This window comes from Motacilla alba, chromosome 3 (assembly GCF_015832195.1).
Source record: "Motacilla alba alba isolate MOTALB_02 chromosome 3, Motacilla_alba_V1.0_pri, whole genome shotgun sequence".
In the NCBI taxonomy this organism is placed as follows: domain Eukaryota; kingdom Metazoa; phylum Chordata; class Aves; order Passeriformes; family Motacillidae; genus Motacilla; species Motacilla alba.
The window spans coordinates 16,013,467-16,039,135 of NC_052018.1; the positions used below are offsets into that span (position 1 = coordinate 16,013,467).

The window sequence follows — 25,669 nt, forward strand, 5'->3', positions numbered from 1 at the left end:
CAGAAAAAGAGCAGCCTAGCAGCCTTGAATACTTTGTTAACCAAAAGGGAAAACTAAAAGAAAGAAAAAAAGAAAAGGGGGAAGAATTTTAAAAAGAGTTATTCACATGTTAGAAGAAATATCACTGGAAAAGACAGCTCACTAAGCACACACCAAGAATTGGTTTTAGGCAGAATCCAAACACGGAGTTATCTAAAGTAACAGATTGAAGGCTGAGCAAACCTCTGGCTATCAGCACCTACATCCACCATTCTACTCTGACAACACAAGCTGTAGGTGAGACTGAGGTCACCTCTCCCGGTTCCTTTGTCCTTCTTATTAAAGCAGAGAGCATGAAGACACCACAACAAAACCCCCATAATTTGCAATTAAAACTTCTTGAGGTGATTCTGCATCCACCCACTGCTAGAGATGATCAAAACACACAGCTATAAGGAAGTTTACATCCATTCAGGACAGCCACAGAATGAAAGGAGTTATTTTCTTCAGAACCCTCAGGAGCATGTATAATAGCAACCCAGAGAAACCTCACTGTTTTCCTATGTCAAAAAATTAGTATGAGAAAAAAGATGACCTGAACAAATTCAAGTTCAAATTAATATTCTTATGCTAAGTTGAAAATCACATCATTAAAATTCCCATCTCAGGTTTTTAAAGACAAATGCTCCATAATGACAGGTTGTAACATCTCAATTTATCTGAGAACTGATCTTATGTACAAGAGGTCTGACAATCCCACAGTCCTACAGGCAAGGGTCTCAGGGAAGTTCCAAGACTGAATTTAACTTAACAAAACCATGGAAAACTGTTCTGCTCCTTGGTATAAGCAACACAGCTTCCATCGAAAAACAATACTCCCTGCAACCTCACGCCATGAAAAGTTAATTTCCACTGTTGTAGAACAGCCTACAAAAAAAAAAAAAAAGTAAAAAAAGAGCAGTCCATTATTTAAAAGAATTGTCTTGTACACAGGATTCCCAGGCTCCCTATCCTAAACCTCAAGCAGATGATCCCTTGTATCAAAGTCAAGGAGTCCAACAGACTGGACTAAGAGCTTAAAACTTCAACATATTGATGTGGAGCTTTCATCTAACCACTTAAATACAGCACACAGTAATTGTACCAGCCCACCCAAAAAATCGTTCATGGATCTGAAAAAAATTCCTGATGGATGTGCACTACCTTCAACTTTTGCATGTTGAATAACCTGACACATAAATGGCTTAGAAATGAGCACTGCCAAATAGGTCTGCTTCATTTGTTTAAAAATCTTGCAGAAAGTAGAGATAACTGCAAGTGGAAAAAGGAAACCCGTTTCAGATCAAAACCCAAGTGTCTTACTTGAAAGCAAAGTCATAAAAAAGGTTTTCTAAAGGACTGCCAGTTGAAAGAAAAAGAAAAAATCTCATTATATCATACAAGCAGCAATGGATTCAATGCCACAGACAGAAAACACATCGTCAGCATCACGTGTTCAGGTCCCGAATGACACAGCACACAAAATAACATTTCCAACATGTCCATAACCTCGAATGAAAATCCCCAAATACACAAATACATTTTCTAAGGGGATTTCTTACTTCTCAAGTACTTAATTAAATTAAATAACAACTGAAAATATTTCTGGTATATCTGACTCTGACATGCCAGCTCTGAACAAATTGATGATCAAGCACAAATCTTTACATCCCTTCAACACACTCATCCTAGTGAACACTAGATCAGAAATCCTAAAAGCACTAGAGGTCTTGGTCCAGTAGTAACATTCCTCTTGGTGTATGTCCCAGCAGTGCACAATTTTGTATGAAATTCTGCATATAAACTTTGTGGGTTGTCAGTATGAATAGTCACACACAAGTAAATAAGTTTTCAGATCCAGCAATCAAGCAGTGCTAGACAACAGCAGACTAAATTATAGGATTATTCTTTAAGGCCCATCCTCAGAGATCAACTACTGCCACAGGCAATGATTAGAAATCTTAATTATTTCAATAGCCAATAACTGGAATGGCACGAAGTAAGACTGCTCACCAGTGTCAGGAACATAAAACACTGGAGAAGCCAACACAATCTTCTATGGATTTAGAGTGTCAGACCAGAGGTTTATCTCAGTATTTCAGAATGTCCTTTTATGAAAATCCAGCTATAGCTAGGCAGTTTCAAAAACCAAAAGCCACACAGGTCTTCCTCCCAGTTTGATGCTAGAAAGCAATAACTAGACCATTCTCATTGTTATTCACAAAAAGAATAATGAAATTAAGCTAACTGGTTGCTTTTGTGGGTAAACCAGCTACAGGAATAATTTCTGAAGACTTCAGACAGACTAAGTGGGCACCAGAGAATCACTGTAACTTTGTGCAATTAAAAAATAATACAGAAATGGTGCTAGATTTTCAGCCAGTCTAGTTGGCATTGGATCTGCAAGTTACTTATGTTAAATAGTGTCATTGTACGTGATGCTTCTGGACCTGTATCATCAGAGATGGTCTGATGCAAGGCAGCATTATTTCAGAAGAACAAAGACACAGGACATGTGACACAAAACTGATAGTCAGTCCAGGCAATACTGTAATGTGGAGTAAAACTCACTACAAAATTCTACTGCAGAGACTGTCAGCTGTACTGATACAATTGACCTGGCCAACCCTGGAAACAACTGTCCCTGATGCAGGACACTGAACCACTTAAGATTTACTAGGAACCAGCATAAATTGTGTTTGATATTAGGTATTGAGCTTTGTTGACTCATTCCATTTATTTAGCTAGATATAAAATTCTGGTGTTTATAAGCTTATTTTATAGCTGTTTGTTTAAGCAGTGTATCTGGCAATTTCCAACAAGTGGCTTATGCTAAGGAGGGTTAGATGCACAAAATAAGACACAACTCACAAGCCTCAGATAGGTGTACATACACTTCTAATACATGCTGCACCTGCTGAGAACATCCAACCTCAGCATTAAGTAATAACCTCTACAGATTTCAGTTACATTTCCCTCTTAAATAATAAGTTTAAAAGATACATACACTTTTGTTTCATAGTCCTTCCAGGCTTTATCAAAGGGTTTTTTCAGGTCCTGTCAAGAAAAGAGAAAAAATAACAGCCAGTTATTTACATGAAAAATACTGTGGCTCTAACAATGAAGACACACCTCGGCCCCTTGCAGTGCCTACTAGAATAAGGGACTTCACTCTCTCTTCTAAGGGTTGTGCAAAAGCAATCTTGCACATAGGAAAACCAATCTTGTAAAGAGAATTAATACACTCATGTTTTTAAAAGCATCTCTAGGATGCTCTTCACTATGATTTTTACAGCTCCATTTTACTCCTTAAAAGGTATAACAACATGTTATCCCAACACCACACTATGCAATTAATCAAAGTAACTACTTTCTCATCATTCCTTCTCTACCTCTACTGGAACAAAGTCCCTGTCCCGAGGCTGCAGTATAGCCTTGGCTAAGAACTTGATTCATCACACTAAAGTTTAAAAAAATCAAATTTCCACTGACTTAATGGGAACAGTATAGACCTTATGGCTCAGGATAACTAAATCTGTGAGAATTATGAATGACTTATATTCCAAATTCCTTTATTTTCTTTCCATTAAATAAGGAAATTTGGATAAAATGATCTTAACAACTTGTAAAGTTATTTCACTGATGTATAAAAATGCAAGAGATGAAATTTTGATGAAGTTCAAGAGAACAGACAACTACAACTGTCAGACACTGGAAAGACTTTGTGACTACAGATTAGGAACTAATTGTTACATGTTAATTAATTATTGAGATAATTATTAAATTAACTGAAGTAGCATTTGATTATATTCTCAAGGCAGTGGGGAAACACTGTATTGTAATAAATGTATTTATTCTGACATACAGAAAAACATGAGTGAAATGTGGTAAGCAAACAAGACAAAGATAGTAAGTCTATCTTATTTAATAATGTATTTATGCTCCAGTAATTTACAGAAACCATTTTTAGTCTATGTACATATTTTTCTCCTTCCTTCAATGTCCTAGAACAATAGCTGCCAGTCACTTCCTGTTTGCTCACTAGTAAACAAAGCCAAAGCCAAATAAGTTTGCTCGCCATAGGTTCTGAAATTTATCATAAACATATCATCATCTGAGTCTTAAGTTGCTGTTATTTCAAATAGGAAATGTCCTTGGGGCATAAACAAATGGATTTCAGCTTCTTAAAAAAAATCTTATGCTCATAGAGCATAATGTGTGTTTCTTAATAGTTCCAGGTAAGTTTAGAATGCTAAAAATCCTTAAAAATATAGTACTACCCTTAACTCAGCTAAGTAAATATCTGAATCTTACACCTCTTTCTCTGCTTATCTTCTGCATCTCAGCCTGCTTTTAAAGCTTCTCAAATGTTGTTTTGTATACACACTCAAGAACATGAGGTATGTGAATCCACAAACAGAAAGGATGACTTGATTCACAAAAAAACCCCAAAAACAAACAAACTCCCAAAGTCTTGTTTATTGAGCTAATACATGACTTTAGTATCCTATGTCTTCCAACACATAAGATTAATACACTTGCTAAATGTATCTACTGTACCATCAACAATCCTATATATTAATAGGAGGAAAGACATACCCCTTTCACTCCTTTCAGGTCTCCCTTCAGCAAACTGTCCAATGGAAAAGTGATTATGTTGTTCATATTCTGAATCTGTAACAAGAAAATTACACCAAATCAGTTAATATATTTAGACACAGAATATAGACTGTCTTAATACATACATTTCAGAAAGTTTCACAAGGAAATCTTACATATTATTTTCCTGTCCCTGCCTTATGGAGATATTTATCAGCACAGCCAGCAATCAAAGAAGAAAGTGACTCAAGTTAATTAAACTCACTCTGGAAACACTATAACCCAAACCAGCAGGAAACCTCCAGAATTACTGCTGATTATAAATATCTCATCCAACAGTGTCTGCAAAATAAGACCACTAATTTTTACATTGCCTTATTTCCACATTTAAATTCTACGAAAAGAAGTATACAATTTTTAGCACTGATAATTTCAAGTTCATGAGCAGATTTTATATTAACCTTGTTTACTTTCTAGCTTCTTCAGACCTATTCCATAAAGCACATCTGCTACTCTCCCAATACATGGCATCTTACTCTGATAGAAGTTATAAAGATAAAGGAATGCTAGCCTGTAAAATAGCAACATTCCAATATTTTCCATTTGTTTTTAAAAAGCAATACATCTGCCTTATTTATCTCATGCAAACTTTGAAATAAGAATTTATTGAGGTCTTTAGTATGCAAGTAATTCAAGAGAACATAAGTACTTCAAGAAGATAAAAAATATTTTTAAATTATTATATAAAAATTAAGACAGTGGTAAAATAATCACGATTTTTGTTAAATATCTGTATGATAATATTTTAGTATGTAAAAAGAACAAAAAAAGACTGTAGAAATAAGACAGGTAGGAAAAGATGTTATATCAACTCATTTATGATTCAGGGAAAACATTCAAGGTATGGACCATAATATCTAGGCAGAGAGTTTAAACTGTAACTATTCAAAAGGACTGGTTGCTCTGAGGAGCAAAACCCAAAATACTTTCAAATAACAGAAAGAGAAAAAAAATCAGAATAACTTTTGCAGCAGTTCAGTGAAAGTTGCCCTTGGATGAGTTGCTACTTTTTGGTATTTTATGATGCTCTTTTAAAATGCGATTTTTTTTTCAAGAAGCTCTGAAATCCCTACATGAAGATGGATTTCAAATGTTCCAATTACAGAAAGAACTTTGCATCATGTAGGAACAAATGCTTTTATTTCTTCAGGAATAATGTCAGGGACATCAAAGTCCTCTTTAGTGTAACCCATCCAGATATGAAAGAATACTAAAATTTCAAGTAAAAAATCATTCCAATTATGGATGCTTCAGTCTCCCCAGGATTGTAAAATTGTAAAATATTATCACCATGTAGTTACTTGGTGGCCTCACTAGAACTGACTCCATGATACATAACAGTTGTTGTTAAAACAAACCAGCAAAGCCCCACTGTCCCCACCTTTCCTCCGCAAAGAAACTACCTTACTGCATTTGCTTGAAATTTCAGCCACCAGTCAAAGTGAACCTTCATCAGTTTTAAAGGTTACACAGATTGTCTCCGCATGGAAAAGCTAAAGAAACACAGAAAATCTGGTCTTTCAAACTCTTAACACAAATCATATTTCCCCTCCTCCACCCTACTTTTTCTCCTCCCCAACAAGCTGCAGGACCCAACCACAGCCCTTCAGAATCAACAAGTTATGTTTCAGCTCTGTATTGGGGCTGGTTTTTTTAAGTACTTCCTGTAAAAATTGAATGAGCGACATGTCCACATGCTTAGCTGGCAGTGCTGGAAACCATCCACCTCCTAAGCCCACATGCATATATCAACACAACCATTCCCAAAGGTAATAAAATTGTATGTCACAGATACAGGGGAAAAGTGCAAAGGTTTAAACTGCACAACACCTACATAAAAACACTCCAAAACTTCTAGAAGCTGCAAGTGCACATCCAGAATGGTTATTCAGGTGGAAAAGAGAAGAGGTCTCTATATCTTTCCATGCAAAGATTTCTACTTTGTTAGTATATTTTATGAGTTTGATGTAGTCAAATGTCTAACTTAAGGATCAATACTTTCATAGCCTCTATTTAATTATTCTTCAAATGCAGTAGACAGGAATAAAGAACAAAGCATTTCTCAACAGCAGACTCAAGACAACTGATTTTTCTTTAAGTCACGAAAAAATAAACCATCTGAAGTATTATCCCAAACATACTCATGTGTAAACATCAATCAGACTCCAAAATAGTTATGGATATTTGCCAGAAATTTCACACCATGAGGCCTGGAGTCCAAAGCAACTTAACAAAAAAAAAAAAAAAAAAAAAAAGGAGAAAAACTCCACACTCTTTTTTAAAAGTTTAGAGACTGTTTCCTATTCAAATTAATTCCTTCTGTGTGCCATCACCTGTACATTACCATCAGTCTATTGTATCCCCTATGCTCCAATTCTATTTGTAACAAAAGACATACATAATGCATGAACTTGTCATTATTAACCCAGTTAGATGAATCATACTCCCTCATATTTATAAGTCAGCAAGCAATATACAGATGAAACACCTTACATGTTTTTCCCCTCTTTCTTGAGAAGCATAAGGTGAACTATCTAAAAATATAGACCCATTTTTGGCATACAGAGAAGCATTAATACGTGCAGCTCCTACTCTGTGTGCAGAGTACAAGGAGCTAGAACATATGCAATGGACTTTAGATTTTGACTACTTTATGTTTTAAAATGTGTAAAAATACATAAAGGTGCAAGACAGCTTCACAGCAATTAATGCCATCCCATCTCAGAGGAACACTAGCAAATTTCACATGGTTAAAAAACAAAGAAAGGAAAAAAAATAGTTGACCTCGTTTCCACTTCCAACTTTGCTGCTTTGGCACTTGCAGTTTTCCTCTGACAGTTTCCAACAAGATGACAGTGTAAAAAATTAAAACTTCCTAAGCTGGAGAAGGCTCAGAGAAGAAGAAATAGCAGGGGAGAGAACATATAAACAAAACACATAGCTGCCAGAAGTGCTGGTAGAGGCAACAAGCAAGCCAGCATTTGTAAAGGGGAAAGATGTTTAAGTGGTTTAAGGGCCTATGGTTAAACATTTAAATTCACTGTTTGCCAGCCCTCCCGATTACTTTAACATAAAGCTCTTTTCCCTAAGAGCTTTGTACACTGGTGCCTGCAGTACTACTGTAGATTTTGTCTGCTAAATCCAAGCAAAAAGGAAAAAAAGCCTTTTCAGTATGCTTCAGAAATTAAATGCTTTTCTTAACATGCAGAACTTAAAACTTTTTCAGTTTAAACTAAAATTCAGGCAATTGAGCAGTATGATATGTCTCCTATTGCCATTACTAAACCTTAGATGCAGTCCTTGTACTTGGCTGTGGGCTTCTCAACCATCAGAGAGCTCGGGTGTGTGCAGGTGGGTGATGGCAGTACTGCCTGCTGACAAATCACCGTTTAAGTTTTTTTAGGGTTTTTTTGTTTGTTTTCTTAAAGCAAGTGCAATTGGATTTAATAGTTTAAATAGTTTAAATATTGCATTTAATAGTTTTAATAGTTTAATAATTTTCCTCGTGACATGAGCTTTAGTAGGACAAGGCCAATCAACACAGCAGGGAGAAAGTGGAAGTCAGAGCATCCACAGATACTCTGATGAGCATTGTACAGATGAGACATTGTTTGTCTAAGCTTTAAGGTCTAGCATCTACCCCCAAGACCTCAGAAAAATGTGTAGCAAAGACTGGTGGCACAAACTTTCATCTTTGCACTGTGCCCTCCCCTTGCACACAAGGACACAGTGCTGCTCTTCCTCTGTCCTCAGCCCCTTTCCCCCACAGCACAGGTGTGGCTGAGCTGGGGCATCACCCTCCACCCATTATGCCACAGGGAAAATGACTCCAGCAGAGCAGGAGCTGAGCACCACTAAGTGTCCACATGGAGCTGCTGGCACAGTTGCCTAGAAAAATGCCTTCATACAAGATAGCAAGTGTTGCCACCATGGACTACTTAGAATCAGCCCCATTATTAGCACCAACATGCAAACTACAAACTGGGAACTTCTCTATCAGGAAGTATTTCACGGGAAATCTGAAAAGCATTAAATGAAGAGCTGCAAAAGAAAAGGAAGGAAGAGGCTTGGGGTTATTCTAGCCCTTCTTCCTTGCCAGTGGAGAACTCCAGAGTGGACATTTTCTAATCTGGGTTGAAAGACCTAAGTGGTAGGCTTCTATCACTTTTTCTGGGACACTTTGCCTAATATGTTCAGAGTGAGATTCCATTTATACGCAATTTATTATTTTCCTCTTCCACAATCAGAGTTATCCGAGAAGTAAACATTCTTCTAAATTTTCCTCATACACCTACCTATTGAAGCCCTAATCATGTTTTATTACTGTCCTCTGAATTTCCTCCAGTTGGATCAATACCCTTTGGCAAAAAAATAAAGATTTGATTCCAGGTGGAGCTGAACCCATGCTGCTAAGGAGGAATTATTACATCTTGGTTTATATCTCTACAAACATAAATCAAAGAGTACCTTTTTAACTCTTTTTTAACTCACACTGTTAGCCAAGTTTTCCTCAAGTGTACTGGTGAAAAACTGAAAGCTCACAACTTAAATCATTAAGCCCCATACATAATACTTCAGTTTTAAATATGTATACCTGTAGGGTTTTTTCAAGGACTTCAGCGAGTCCTTCTAAACAAAAATATGTTTGCGAAGGTTCAGGCATCAAACATTGTGTTTTAACACCTTGGTCTCAGCAAATAAAATTCTGGGCATAAATTTTTCAAGTTCATTACATAATACAGAAAAGATAATTCCTTCAGTTTTGCTGTTACCTTTTACAGTTAAGCAAATTTTCTTTCTTCTTACATTTAAAAAAGTAAGTAAAGCAAGAGCATATGGTCAGAAAAATATCACTGCTGTTCTTCCATTTTTTCTGACTAAAACTCCAAGGATTATTAATAAAAATAGAATCTCTTACTTCCAGCTATCTTCCACAGAGTGGAAATATCAGATCCACTCCTCTCAATGCAGCCTGTTTCATTAGCTTTAAATTTATATAAATAAAAAATAAAAGACAAAAGTAAGTATTACAACAACAAATACAGAAAATGGTATTTGTTCAATAGCTACTTCATCTTCAGAGATCAAACCCCTTTTCAAGGAGTGTTGACAAAAATGCACAACTACAGTTTATTTCTTCTCAGTGTAGCAATTTAATAGGATTTAAAGGAGACAATATTTAAAGTGCAAATATATTGCAATGAGCCCTTCCTTGTCCTAACATTTTTCATATTAAGACTCACACTTTTATCCCTTGGCACTATATTTAAGAAGGAATAATAATTAACACTACAAGCAAGTACCATACAGACCTTACCCACCTGGGAGAACTGCCTACTCTACTGGGTGGTCCAAGTCTATTAGGAATTAGCAACAAGGTTGCCATCAACAAACAATATTGTGCTCGCCACAAAATGTAGTACGTTATCTCTGAAAATGGCCTCTAGTATTTTCAGATCTCTCACTACCAAAAACACAAACTGATTGCTCAATCTTCTTAAAATACAGAAGTTAAAAAAAAAAAACTTTCACGTTTTTATCAGAGATTTGGCAAGAGAAAATAATTGCACACTATGTATCACAGTGACCTAAATAATGTCAACTGGGGTAGAATGGCTAAAATGAGTGGTTACAATAAATATACAGTAAATAAAAATTCATTTCTTGAAGATGCATTTATAAATCCCTTCAAAAGTGAAGAAAAACTACAAAGGTTGGGGTGGTTTTTTTTTTTTAAATGTGATGCATATTTGAAAGTGCACACACAAAAGCAGCATAGCAAACTTATAAAAACCTCAAGAACTAAACTTTAACTTGAATAGTAAGTATCCAGGTTTTAGGATTAAAAACAAAAACACTTCAGCTGTTATTGAAATACTTTAAAACATCGATGTCTTGATAAGGCCATAAAAACTTCAAAGTCTTTTGGGAAACTTTAAAAATTATTAGGGAAAATAAGCGCCTTAAACTCCAGATAAAGAAGAAAAACTTTATAATGGCTTTCCTTTAACTTACTAAGGACAAGTTTAAGGAAAATCTGTGTGCAGAAGGACTTTAGAGCTACAGCTGTAAATGCCATCCAGGCCAAGAACTGACAGAACACATCAGCTTCTAGAAACAAAAGTAAAATATATGACAAAGCAAAACTTGACAGTAGCCCTAAAGCTTTGCCAGTGTTAATAGCTTTGGCATCTGTTCCAGTCTGAACATGTCCTCTCACTTCCTTGCACATTCCCCATCCACTTCAGTTAAAATTTTCTGTGGAAATCCAGCACTCTGTGAAACTCCAGAGAAAGGTCTGTTTAAAGAGTACCTTTCAGAATGTTTTTTCAACAGCAGCAGGTGGGATGGCCCCAGCTACATTTTTGATGAAAATATTTACAACCAAAACATGTGGAGTACTACAAGGAAACACCAGAGGAGAGGCATGTTTTTAATATCACTGTGTTGAAAGCACTCAGAGTTGGATACGTTTCTTCATTTTGAGAATGTGCACATATGGGTATGAGTTAAACAAAAGACACCCAAAATTATTTCCAATTCCTGTACAGAAATTTTTATACTGGTCAATACCCTTTTAACCTTCTAGAAAACTAGACCTCAAACACTGAATTTATGAACAGATTTTCAAAGTGACCAGTTACTAAAAATTTTTTCTAGTGGCATTAACTTCTAATAGACAAATTAGATATATAATTTTTTATATAATTTTACATTACTCTAGATTTCTTTTTCATAAATATGTCTTTTACAAGCAAAAATGAAGTTCACATCTTTTTTTCATATGTATTTCTTTCTGGAGGAAACTATTTTCCTATTGAGACACCAAATTCTAGGACCATTAGGTTTCCTTTGCTAGTCAGGAAAAAACAAAAAGCTTCAAACCTCAACAATATGAGGCATATCAGGAAGGAGCAGAACTTTACAGAGACCTGCTCTTCACCAGACAGTAATAAAGAGAGAAGGTGCCTATGCTACTGCAATATTAAAAAAAGAAATTATATCCATACCTATGCAAAATTACTCTTCCCTTCAAAAACAGAGAAAATAAGAACCCGAAATTGAGAAAAACTACAGACTTAGCTACTCTCTTATGACATAGCCTCTTCTTACACACACAAACTCAAGCAAAAGGACATAGCTGTTACTCAATAAAACAGTACACAGCATAAAGAACTACAAATATTCCTTTGAGAAGACACACAAAACACTTAGGTAGATAACGAAACGTAACAAAAACATGCATTCCAACTTCCCATAGATACTTATTTGGGTGTTTTTCCCTTCCAAAGCATGGAAGAAAATTTATTCTTGTCACAAACATTTTGCAAAGATAGTAGTTTCTGGTTTTAAGAGAACAAATAGCTAAGATTTTTGGTAAAAAAGCAACGCCTTCTAGCCTTCAGAAGTATTCTTGAAATGTAATACATTGAAAGATTTTTCTGGGAAGGGGGTGTAGCTTTTAGCAGATTGCTTTTTAAAACCACTTAAACATCGCATTTCCCAGATCCATTTGCCTAATGAATTCATCATACTGCAATTAATATATGATAGAGAGGGGGTTTTAGTCAACAGAAGGTATCAATTAGAAGACCCATTCAATTTTCCTTTCCATAGGAGCTGCCTGCCTCTGTATGAGAGACTTGGGATAACTGACTCACACTGAATCAGGATGCCTCTTCTGATACATAATCTCAGATAGTATTTGCACATCCAGAGAAGTTCAAATCAATATAACCGATATGCAGTACATTTCATTGTTGATAAATACATTTGTGACTGTATTCATCAATATCATGATTGGGTAAAAAGACAGGACAGCATCAGAGAGTGAATGGAACTGCCCTAAATCCTGTCAGCTGGAAACATCCCCCAAAGAAGTGATTATGAATGACCAGCTGGCTGCAAAATACAGACATTTGGTCTAGACTCACAAAAGCATTTGATATCTCTTCATGCCACTGATTTCAGCAGACACAGACTTTTAAATGCTCCTGGGAATCTGGGTCATTTCTTCTTCCTAGCCCCTGGTATAAGAGTTCTGTGAATTCAAGTAAATTTGGTACTTAAGATATGGGATAGCTCTTCCTCCTAGGAAGTAACCAGAATCTGCCCTTTTTGCACCCTCTGATTAATGTGAAATTGAGGCTGAAAATTCTCCATTTATAATGAAATATCCTCTTCTTCCATTTGGCTCCATCCCATTTGGCTCACCAAAGAGGCTTTTAAGACTTACTGGCTTCAGCTGTAGAATTGGTCCCCAATGGATGCTACTGTTGTTTTAGCATTTTGCTTGATTTTGTTTCCCTGACTCATTTCCCTGAGAAGCAAAAATGCTCTCTTCCAGGGTCACTAAAATCTCCCTTAACGAGTACAAATGGAAAGTGGGAAAAAGTAAAGTAAAACATCGTGATCACACAGTAAATCAAGTTGGGTTTTGCTGGTTTCACATTTTAAAAATGTCACATTGTAAAAATTTCACAAAGCAAACTGAGATGTGTGTTTTATAATGCATGTTATAACTGCTTTATTGTGGGAAGCTTTTAGGCTTGAGAAGTGTTGGAAGAGGGGGGTTTGTTGTGTTTTTATGTTGCGGTGGTTTCTTTTCTGGTTTCTTTGGTTTGGGTTGAGTTTTAACTTCTGCAAGGGGAAAACCTGGGACATGAGATATTTTCATAAGCTGAGAATTTTGTAAGAACAGTGGTTGCTAAAACACAAATTGTCTCCAATACGAAAAGCTGTTATAATTCCAAAATACAGCTTTTGACTTTAAAATCCCAACATGTTTTTCTTAAGTAATTCTTACCAAATTTTTGAAGAGTGCAGTTAATTCCTTTGTAAATACAGAAAATTTTAGAAACGCTGTTCCCAAATCTGGGTCATCCCTGCAAACACAGTTGCCACCAAACTTCTCCAGTGCTTGCGTATACTGTTCTTCATTTTCCACATGAGCTTCAAAAAGAGCAAAACATGAAGATATCATCAGCAGATAAAAGGTTATTGAAATCACAATTTATGGGGGTTAAAAAAAAAGCTTTCCAGAGTTATTGCTAAAAATGTTTACTTGATACAAAACCCAGCCATTATTTACACTTTAACACTGATATGCGAGAAGTATGACATATCTCACTAATTCTGGTTTGCATGCATCTATCCACATGTACAAATGACAATGTGCCAAGACAAGACAAACACCTGACACCCTGGAAAGACCCATAATATTTCTGCACCATAGCAGAGACCTCGTAACAACTCCCAACTCCTATAAAGAACTTTCAGATTTTAGTCTTTTATTAACACTTCCTTATTTTAATTGTGTGCTATTATGTGTTACTGTGTACTGGAAAAGAAACAGGAGCTAAAGTGTGCTGGCAGAGTCTTGGATCTCTACAACAGAAGGCAATAGATCAAATATTCTTGGGTTATCCTAGGAAAAAGGACTATAAAACGTGTTACAGAGGAGGCCAAAACCATATCTATGTTAGTTCTCCAATTCAGGGCAGCAATGGGGATCTGAAGCAAATCCGAGTGATGTGCATTTACCAGAGGCCAGTTCAGTTCTGAAAGCAGTTCTGGTTCATGACAACCAGATTCCTTTCTGAGACAACAAAACCAGAAGCTCTGCCCTAGAAATCATCCAGTGGTCCTGGGTTACACCAGGACAATTCATGCAGCACACATCTAACATCAATGTTCAGAAAGCTTTGAGCTGCACATGTTGGGGGGTTATTCAGCCCAGGGCATGAGACGAAATCTAGACATAAAATAAATTCAAATATAAAGGAAATCTGAGAGTCTTAACTACTTTGCCCAAGTGATTTACTCCTAGGTCACCAGGTTACTTGCCTATACAGACAGGCATAAAAAGTCCCTTTGTCAAAAGTCAATTTGACCTGTGGAATAAAACAGAAACAGAAAGTTTTTCTGAACTCAAGTTTAGTGACCATGTCATGCTTGAGCATGTGGACAAAGCACACAGAGTTGGCTCCTGAGAAAGCTAACATTGCCTATTTCTTATTCTGTAATAATAGCTGTAGACAATTTCTAAAGCTTCAAAGGAAGTCAGGGGGAAAAAAAAAAACTTCCCACCCTAGAAAACAAATTATGCATTAATAAGGACAAAGACAGTCTTGGTCATTACATGAGACTAGCATAAACCCTGAAGATCATTTAAAGAGGATTATTCTGTTTAAACAAGCAATGATTCAGTTTCATTTCAAGCTATTTTTACACATAAACACATTTAATATCCAAAGGATTTTTGATACCATGTCCTTTCCCAAATTTCAGTGAATTGGTTTATAACCTGTTCAATAAACTTATCGTGCTCCAGACTATAAACAAACCTGTCTGTTCACGTGTCCTATCTGGAAAATTTTCTCTCATTTCCAATATATGAAACTAGAACCCTGAGCAGTAGTGGTATAACACTATGTAATTAATGACATAATGTACATGCAGAATGGGAATTACACAAACAGCATTAATTCTACAACTTTTTAACTTGTGCACTTGAATTTGCAGCCTGTGACAGATAGTTTGCAGATCGCTATTAAATTTAAAAACTGAGTACTAGCACTAAAAGTTACTTATTTTCCTCAGCATCAACAGCAAGGGCTGAGCACTTAACAAAATTTTTGCTGTAGGATGAAGTAAGGATGATCAATTAATTCTGTTGTGTGACATATATACACCTGAACAAGCTTTCAATGAACTGGCACAGACAGCAAAAATGAGGATGTGGCAGGTCACAGCTCCTTTAGATCTCACATCTACCCACTAAGGTGAATTAGTTCCACACTCACTGCTTTGCATTTTTGCTGCTTCCTGCATCCAGCTTAGCTTACATGAACACAGGTGAGAGAAGAGGTCAGGCCAAAATTCCTACAGCAAAAAGAGAAAGGTGCCCCTGCATACAAGCAAGGTGAAAAGGCTGCTACCATTAAGTGTTATGGTTAGATGTGCAACCAGTAGCTGAGCCACGCTGACTTTTTACCTTAAGAAACAAGCATGGCACCATTCCACATGGCATCCCCAGGAGTCCTCTATTCCCCAGCATCCTGGGACTGTTCTTTTAGATTCTGAGACATTCCCCAGAATGCTGATGGTAGTTTATTGCAGCAGTACTATTAAGTGAGCTGGTACCCCCCAAGTGCTTCTGAAGAACACAAAAATCTATTTTTCTGATTGAACTCTCCAAAATACTCTTCCTGTCCTATGGTGTTTTCCTGACAATTTTTAAAAGTTTCTCTACAAACAAAAGGTATGAAATCAAAAAAAGAAACTTGATCCAGTTTTGAGGGTTTAGAGGCTTTCTTTAAGTAAGAACCCAAGCTATGTACAAATTGGGAGTCACTAAATAATCCTTAATAATGGTTTGTAAACTCTCACATTAAAAAAGAAAGACAAAACATTATTTTATTAAAACATTACCTATTTAGGCAACCTATACTAAAAATCCAGTCTCTGTGCTCTTCTGAGTGTAGGACCACGGGGTTTGTTTTGTTAAAAGAAACCCCAGGGGCTGATAAGTTGCTTGGTTAGTGATGTTTCTTCTGGTGGAAGATAAAAGCCTCCAAACCTTTCTTGTCAAGATTGGATGGGCAGCACAAATTTAAAATGTGGGCAAGGTACTGACTGTATGTAAGATTAGTGATTTGCTACAATGTAGCAGGTACTCTGATTAGGAGGCATAGTCTAGCACTCTAGAATAAAATTTAAAAAAAAACTCAACAACAAAATAAGCCAGCCAAGCAAGAAAAAGAAGAAAGGATGCCAAATCAATGAAACAGCTCCTGATTAATCTTAAACAGAACCCTCCACAATCCAAAGATAACAGTTTTACTACATTCAACAAGGAACCTCCTTTCAATTACTGGAGATGAATCACACCACAACAGCAGTTCTTGTTCTAGCCTTGTCTGAACACCAACATGGCCACAAGTTCTGTCAGATATTGGTGGCTCTCCAAGGTTGACAGGCCTATCTATTTTACATTTAATATAGGTTTTGTTAGCTCTAATTGCTATTAACTGCATAGTGAGAACAAAAGCCAACCACATGCCATTTCATATCCACCAAAACAAATGCTGCTTCTTATTCACAAAATGATGCTGATCCACAAAAAAAAAGCTTCAGCTATTTTTTCAAAGTAGATAAACACACACAATTCTAAGAGATTGGCATACATTTAAAAATGCATGCAGCAATAGTTCTTTATATTTTACACAGCATTGTACAAAAAATATCTGATTTTTTACATAATGACAATAAAGAGTTGCAGCTCATTAGCTCCCTCTTGGAAGTGGAAGACACCAGGGAAACTGAGGTTTCACAAAGCAGTCGAGCCAATGTAGCTTCTTATTGGTGCCAAAGAGTAATTTCAGCCTCCCCCCCCCCCCCCCCCCCCCACTGATACACATGGCCCTTCCACTTCAGGTGCTCCTCTAATCCCAATTAAGTTGATCTCACTGCATATGCAGCTTTATACAAGCTTAAAAACTTATCTAGGGATCTGCCAAGCAGCAGGCATGACAGAAGGAGCAGGGAGCCCACACCCAGTGGAAAGAGGAGAGCACAGCTTTACCACTTGCTACCAGTACGCCAGCAAGAGAGGTTTAGCTGCCCCACAACACTTCATCCCTACTGAGGTCATGATCAAACAGCCAGCTCAAGACTGCCATTTAAAATGCATATATTTCTCTTCTCAGAGATACCCATACAACTCTTTCTGATTCAGTATGACATCTGACTGTTAAAATCTTCTAATTTCACCAATATAAACTAACAGGAATTATGTACTTACCCAGACCAGATAAGTTTATGGCTTTGACAGATTTCTTCATTTTATAGAGAACAGTTCGGTCAACATCCAGAGCCTAAAAAAAAGAGAAAAACATAATATTGGATTGTCCTTTGGCAAATTTCTGCCCTGGAAACCTGCTGTAGTTACAACTATTACATAGTTAACTTTATTTCCATAATTAATAAGTTACTTGCTGTTTGTTTCCACCCCCATCCATACAACCTATTCTGTCCCCTTGCTCGAAAAAACACCTCCTCCATCTTTGGCTGGGGACCAGCATCATGTAAACTCAGCAGGAAACAATTTACACAGTATCATCTTTCCATGCTAAATTATTAAAGAAGCTTAAAACGGTTTTCACCCATTGTATATTCTGATATTGCTGAAGAAATAAGCAATATCACTTCCTTAGGCAGAATATTGAAAATGGAATTTAATTTCAGTTTTCCTGGATAATTTAGTTAATTGCTTTCTCAACTATATACACTTTCTAACTGTTATGCTGAGCAAAATAAATTGCATATCTCTCAAATATCTTTCACACAGTTTAACACTAGGCTAAGCTTTCCCCAACACTATATAAAATTCAAGTTTAAATCTTGCCCAGAGTGCTCAAGCACTTATAATCAATTTGCTTCAAAGAAAGAAGTAAAAGCAGGTCATCATTTTGTTTACTGAAGTGAAATATGAGCAGACTCAAAAATGTAGAATAGTTCCAGAAGGGAGAAGCAGAATTACAGTTATACAAATTAATTTTTTTTAAAAGTTGTGAAACTTGAAGAAAATATATGTTCCAGAGATGGGGTATCTTTAGACCCCACTGAAAAACAATACTGAACACTACAAATTGTATTATTCCAAGAGCTGTTTAGCATGATACATGATAAAGCAAAGTAAACCCAACAAATTAATTCCAGTTTTCATTTAAAACATGTCAATGAATTGCAGCAGCTGCACATCTGACCTACCATTGTTTTATGCGGAAAAGTCAGCCCCTAGGAGTTGATCCAATTATTTTAACACAGTGAATGCAAAAAGAAATATTAAGCCCTCTGATTCTGGGAGGATTCTGAAACTGAATCTATTTAGACCACAAATAGCTGAACAAAATCTTCACAGCATTCCATGGAAACCAACCAGTTTAGACAATGCCTTAACATTAATGGTTACAGTGTCATGGTACTGCTATATCCATTGGAGGTTTTACCTCCAGCATCTTTATAGTTCACACCTGAAACACATCAGCAGGAGAAGTGCAGAGGGCTTTTCACCTGGAATTCTGAAGTACAGAGGAAGGGGAAAATAAAACAATCTAAGCAAGCCCATAAAAGCCATGCCAGATCTGTTCACTCCTCTCAGCAATTTGAATTCCATCTATGACAACAAGTCTATATCTAGTGTGATCTCCAAGGTTAAATTAGTCACCTGTTTGGATGGGAGTACATGAAGTGAATTCCCTCATTGTATATTTGGTGATTTATAAAAATAACCTTGTAAAAGCACCTTCCAATCAGCTGATACAGAGGAATCATTTCATTGATGACTGCATCAAAGGGCAGTCATCCTCTTGGAGTACAAGTGAAAGGAATGTCTCAAACTACAAGCAATATGAGCGACAGTCCAAAGAGAAGGCTGACAGCCAGAGACTTAAAACTTACAAATTCAATTCTCAGCCAAGTCTTAGATTTGTGTGTGCAGCTGAGAAAATTTAAGTCTCTGCACCTTATTTTGGGGGAGATAATTCTTAAGGAAGAGAAATGTCAGAAGGATACATGCATGGGATTCATTGTATTACCATGGTCACGGATCCAGCCAGATCTATGGATTCATAAAATCCTCTGGCCCAAGATTGCCTCAGTCAGAAAGCACCAACTCCCAGCAAGGAAAAAACCTCAAATCCGCTTCCTCGACTAAAGTCATCATTTTGGTTTGAAATGTCTCTCAAGCAGCTTCCACTTTCACCAGAATCAGGCAGCACAGGAACAAATCCACAAGGCACAGCACAGAGTCCAACAGAAATGGCAGCTAATGCTCCTAATACACCAGTGACAACTCAAGCATCAACCCATTTCAGACAGCTGGTCCACATAAAAATTAAAAACAAAGGATAAGGGGGAAAATACCCCACTGACAGTACCAAGGACAACACAAGCAAAACCTAAAAGCTGAATATATTGAAACTGTACAGGTCAGGCTTTCTTGGGTCCTCTCTTCATCCCCTGCCTGTCTTTTCAGCTGTGTCAGTGCAAAGCTGTACCTGAACCGTAACAAACTGCAACTAGAAATTGGGGAGGAAAATCAGTTATGGAAAGCTTTCCAAACAGGAAACAAAGGATAACAAATATCTAGCCATTTGAAGAGGGACCTGGATACATTTATGAAATACTATTACTATGTTTCCAACTGTGGTAACATAACTACACTTACTGTTGTAGGAAGTTTTGCCCATTCCCCCCTTTCTTGGTACAATCTTCTCATAGTGTGTGGCATTTAAGAGTGTCTATGTGTGCCTACAACTAATGGGCAAAATACTGAAAAGCTTTGCACCTTCAATGCTGTATTTCACTCTTGCTTACAGACCAAAAAATAGAGAGGAAGACTTTGCCTTTGTTTAATTGAACAGCATTGGTGTTTATTCACATCTAGTGTTTCAAAGGAGTCATTTCAGGATAAAACTTGAAAATGTCAGCTCCTTGTCTTTAGTGTTGTTCTTCATATTTCCTTGTCCTTTTCTTTGTCACATCTTAGCACTGGGGAATCAGTTCAAATCCAGCTGTAGCTTCACTACAGTTCACATTTCTAAGCTTCTGCTTGTTTCATAAATATATAAATACTATACCAATGCACACACATGCACCCTAATTCAACTTCTTGGTGCATTCTCAGTAGTTTCAGAAGCAGGAAATTTTAAAATGGCTTTGGATGTTGCATATACTAGCGTTTCTTTTTATTCACTTAAAAATGACCAGTCAACTCCTGAACAAGAAGAAAAGTGACCGTGTATTTCACTTGGTGGGATCAGTTTGTCCTCTCAGGTAAGGTTTCTAGTTTTGCCTCAAAAAACTCTATTGTAAGACTGCTTATTTTAGCATTTGTTTCAGCACAACTGAGACTATGAGGCCATATAAATAATTTTCATAGTCCCATGCAGCTTCTACTCATGAGTACTCAGACTGCTCCGTTGTTAAAAACAGTAAATATAGCTTTGACCTAAGAAGGGGGTGGGGGAAATTCTCTACAGTACCTAAGACAAGAAGTCACATTATTGTGGAAGTGGAGTTATGCACGTGAACTGAAACAGAAACTCGAAAGTGACCTTTTTGAGTATGTCCTTGTCTGTGCAACCTTTTTTCCAAATATAGTACTTATGTCTTCTGTTCATTTACTTTCATGTGATTTCTGATGGCAACCTGATGAAACCATTTTTAAGGTAAACTACTTTTTAGTCAGAAATATACTAGGGAGAGGAACAAGCATATCGCAATCAAATGTACATTTTCAAAGGAACGCAGCACAGAGGACTCAAGCTACTAGTGATAAGTAGCAAGGCTTTTTTCTGCATGCAGGAACAAGGTCCAGTTTCACTTGCTAAAGGCCAATTTCCATTCTCGCTGCTTCAAAGGTTTTTACTTTGAACAGTAAAACACGTCACCTAATTAGAACCAAATCCATCTCACCAGGAAGAAATCAGTCTGAGATTACTGAAACATCCTGAAATGTTATTCTACATTCTACTCTGTATGCTTCATTCTAATTCTAATTCTAATTATCATTATCATTATTATTATTATTATTATTATTATAGATCTGCTTAAGTCTGTTTCACATTGCCTAGAAAGATTTAAGCCCACCAGGATTTGCAATTTTCAAACATTTAATTGTGCTACTTCCCCCGCCAAAAAACTCCGAAAATAAAGATTCGCATCAATCCCCAAATCTATATTGTCTAAATAGATCTGTGCAATATAGATAGCTGGCATAAAAGATGAATGTATTATTTGCCTTTTTCAGTGGAGAGGGGAGAAACAACTGTTCTATTATTAGCATATTTAACTGAGGGAGGAAAAAAAGCAGGAAGACAGAAACTCAGAAACCGAACATCCCAGAGATGATTTTGGCACCTTTTACAGAGCCAAAGGGTACGGGGAAAACCAGGGCAGTAGCAGCATAAGTGGAGAGTCCCCAGGCTCTAGTGGTTCATTAAACATCTTTTGTGCCAAACTTACAGCAGAAGTCTGGGTCTTTATCTTCTACAAGTGCCCTCACACCAGTGTCTTTTTCTTTGTGGCCCAGAAAATAATTAATTATTTGTGAAGGAATAGAAAAACAGCCATACTGGATCAGATCAACACTGCATTTAACCTGATATCCTCTATCAGGAGCAGCCAACAGCAGATGTTCGGGGCAGCAAGCAAGGAAAAGCACGTACACATCCTTCCCCAGGATAATCTCCCAGTTTCCAGTAATGAGTTTAAAAACAAAAGACTGATATACTCTCAGCCATAAACACTACCCAACAGGCTTTTCTCAAGAGAAACAAGAAGCCCAAATTTTCTCATTCCAGACAAGGAAAAGAAAAAAACTAAACCATGGAAAGTAGGGACAGAGGAAGAGGAAGGAGTCGGCCGTCACCTTTACTTTATTTTGCATTTAAAACAGTTCAAAATCTCTAACACATTCCTTCCTTCTTACCCACAGCAGCTTTCTTTTGGAAAGTGTGAAAGTTACTATTTCACATTTTCAGCTATTTGGACGGGGTTTTGCTGAAAGCATCCATAAAACTGGATCTAAATTTGAGGAAAATCTCAAGATTACCATTTTGTAAAATAAAGAGTCCATTGGAACAACAACAACAAATGCTTGGAAGTACTGTTAAAGCAGTAACAAAATTTTGGGAAATAAATCTTGTGCCATTAGAAAAATTATCCTGGAGTCAGGAACCTTTTTGCTCTTCTCTATACTGAGCAAATAACTTACCTAACTGACAAATATACAAAAAATATTAACACAGTGATATTTGATTTATTATACACAGTTATCTTAACACTATTTCTTTAAAACAAAATCAGATCTCACTCTTAATTTTAGCAATTTGCTTTAAAACATTGGTCTACTCAACAGTCATAAATCCTGCACTTCATCCATTCCAGTATTTCAGAATAAATAATAATGCCAGAGGCAGCTGCAGATGCTGAACACATACAGGAACATCCTTCCCAAAAACAAAAGGCACAGGAAGAAACTTGGTGAGTTTATGAAAAGAGAGGCAATCATGTAATTATTGTAGAGACAGCAGAACAAGACAAGGTTCTTGTGCCTCACTGGACTGGTCTTGTTTAAAAATTAACAACAGCAAATTTTTTTTACTTGTATCCAGGAACCACAATAGTTTGGCTTTTCTTGTGTATCTTTACAGGCAATCTGATATTTGCTGTAATTAATCCTTGCTGACTCAAAAGATCAGAGATATCCACAGACATTCTGTCTCAGCTTGTTATTTTTCTACTAGAAATGAACTGTCAACACCGCTGGCTTCAATCCACTTTACTGTTACAGAGGGTGGTAAAAAAACTTCCTAAATTACGTTATCTCTCTTCAGAATCCTCTTTCCATTCTCCTACTCTTATGTCATTTCCTCCTTCAATGTATTAGTTTCTTTTCTAAACTCTCTCCAGTTTCCTTCCACTGATCACCTTACACATTCACAGAGGGACTGATACAAAGGGTGGAAAAAAACCCTTACAGGCATAGTCTGGGGCAAGGCATTGTAGCTTCTGAATGGATCCTGGAACAACAGTAATTTAAAAACACTTCAGTTTGGGGCAATTACTTTACTTGGAGCAGTAGCTATGTGAAAAACTGCAGTAGCTATGATAGTTAATTTGTATAAATGAACTCTTTGCTGTGAGACCTGTCAGCTGAAGAGACTGAAGGTTCAGAGACAAACCTGCAAAAAAAGGACAGAGTTTATGGCAGAATGATCTCTGAAAGGTCCCTTTCCACAAAAGCATTATTTCTCCAGCATCTGGGTTCGTGGTTCTTGAGGGCCCAATGCCAAGGCAATCTGTTTAAACAACCACTGGTGTATTTGGCAGAAGAATGTAGTAAACTCTTGAGCTAAGGATATGCACGGTGGAAAAAAGTAACACTAATGTGCTTTGGGAAATTAATACATGAAAGTGCAAGGTAGTTCTGCTGCAAAGGTAAACAATGGGAGACTTTGGCAGTGCTCTGTGTTGTGTATAAAACCAGACCTGAACGTGATGACTTTGTACAATGCATTTATTAAAACAAAGAAGGGATGCCTAAAAGCCAGAATTCTCTAACAGACTACTTCTGTCAGAAGAGAAATCCTAAATCAGAAGTTCAGAGATACAAAATGTTACATCATTAATACAAGTCACTAAAGGAGACTGTTTCACACTAAACAGGTGCTGTATCTGTGTACTAATTGATTTCCACAGGCTTCCCTCACTACAAAAAGTTAGAAATGCAACAGATACTTAACTAGGAAACAGACATCAAGCATTTTTGTGAAATAAAATCTCATGCTTAGAGAAAGAATGGAAGCTGCTTATGCCAACTATTTCTCCAGAACACATCCACCTCCTGCACTAACCAATTTTTACACTGAGAAATACACTTTCCTTCTCCAACACTGCAGCTATCTGCGTTCAAAGACAAGATGACTGGACTTTAAATACAGATCTCATAAGCAACATAATAGATTATGCACTTAATCTTTACAGTTGCTTATTTATAAACAGAGGGGGTATAAAATAAACTCCTTTATTTAATATTTAATTGTTGTTTATTTTGTCAGTTGCAGTAGCCAATTCTTGATATCCATCTCCATTTTTTTAACATTACATCCTCCTACATACTAAGATATATCACCATGTGAAATAAAGTAACATAGGGAACAGGATTAAAGTTCCAGTGATGATTGTCTTAAATGGACCAGTAAGATTTACCATCCCTTTACCATGCCAAAACTCTCTGGTCCTCACCCTGCAAGAGACTTTTTTCTAGCTTCATGTTTTTGCTTTTCTGTCTGCTGTCAGCATCCATCAAAGCCGCTCATGGTTGGGGTCCAGCTGTTGGAAGAGGCTGATCCTCACACTGTGTCATTCAACAGCATTATGATGAGGCGGCTGATGGGATTTTCCTTTTGCAGATTTTTTAATTCAGGAATTCTTTTCCCCGGTATTAAATCTTTTCAGACACCATCACAGGCAACAAGAATTAATCTTTGCAGAACATAATGCCCTTTTATTCTGCGTGTGATAAGCTTTCTGAAAATAGAATGTTTAGTTATTTATGGGAGCAGTTAGCAAATCAAAACACGTTCCAAATACTCAAAAGTTCCCATACTGGTGGTCTAGTTTGGTACTTGTAGTCTTCCAAACCTCTACTTGAACCAGGCAGACACTCCTGTTACAATCTCTACAAAACAATGAAAAATGAAACAGTTATGTTTCCCCCTATGTATGATGTACTTCATGCTAAAAATGAGAACCTTTGCAGTGTGTACACAGATGAGTTGGATGCCATAAACTGATCTATCCCTCCACATCCAACACTCCTTTGACTTTTTCCTCTTTAGGTATCCAATAATTCTAGGGACAAAAAACTAGCCTAGAAAAGAGGAGAGTCTACAGCAACACAGCAAAATTGAATTTCAGTCTTAACAGGCCTCGGAGAGCTTCTTAACAGACATAAATAACAAATCGGTGTCACAAACATCTCTGGCGGACACATACAAGGTGTCCATTCTGGAAGGGAATAGAAGGTACACAAACTCTATCTAGTTTATGATACACCAGAAACTCTTAGGATGCCATATTCCCACAACAAAGAATGGCAGAGGTACCTAGAGGGAACTTCAGGAGAGTAAGACAAATCACCTCAAATGAACCAACCATTCCGAGGGACATACAGAACCAGCTGTCAAAACAATCAGAGGTAAAGCAGCACACTGGACATCATCTCTCTGTTATCAGGGTAGAAATTTATTAACAGCATCTACCTGTAATACTAATGCTATATTATTATTACACATAAAACCCAGTGTCAAATGACATAACTTCTTTTCTCTTGAAACATTATAAAATTATTTCTGCTCTATAGTGGCTTTCAGAATTCAGCTGATGATTTGCACTCCAACTTCTCTGTAATTCACTATAC

General features: G+C 36.8%; 1 protein-coding gene across 5 annotated transcripts in view; it reads right to left on the reverse strand.

Moving 5' to 3' along the window:
• Positions 1-25,669, reverse strand: part of ASAP2 (ArfGAP with SH3 domain, ankyrin repeat and PH domain 2) — an 86,170-nt gene that overhangs the window by 49,173 nt on the left and 11,328 nt on the right. For all 5 annotated transcript variants that reach the window (XM_038130697.1, XM_038130699.1, XM_038130696.1 and 2 more), the window contains exons 2-5: positions 17,483-17,555; positions 13,484-13,629; positions 4,618-4,692; positions 3,026-3,075 (exon numbers count right to left, since the gene is read on the reverse strand). In XM_038130697.1, coding sequence (XP_037986625.1) covers positions 3,026-3,075; positions 4,618-4,692; positions 13,484-13,629; positions 17,483-17,555 — 344 coding nt within the window. The remainder of the gene's footprint in view (positions 1-3,025; positions 3,076-4,617; positions 4,693-13,483; positions 13,630-17,482; positions 17,556-25,669) is intronic.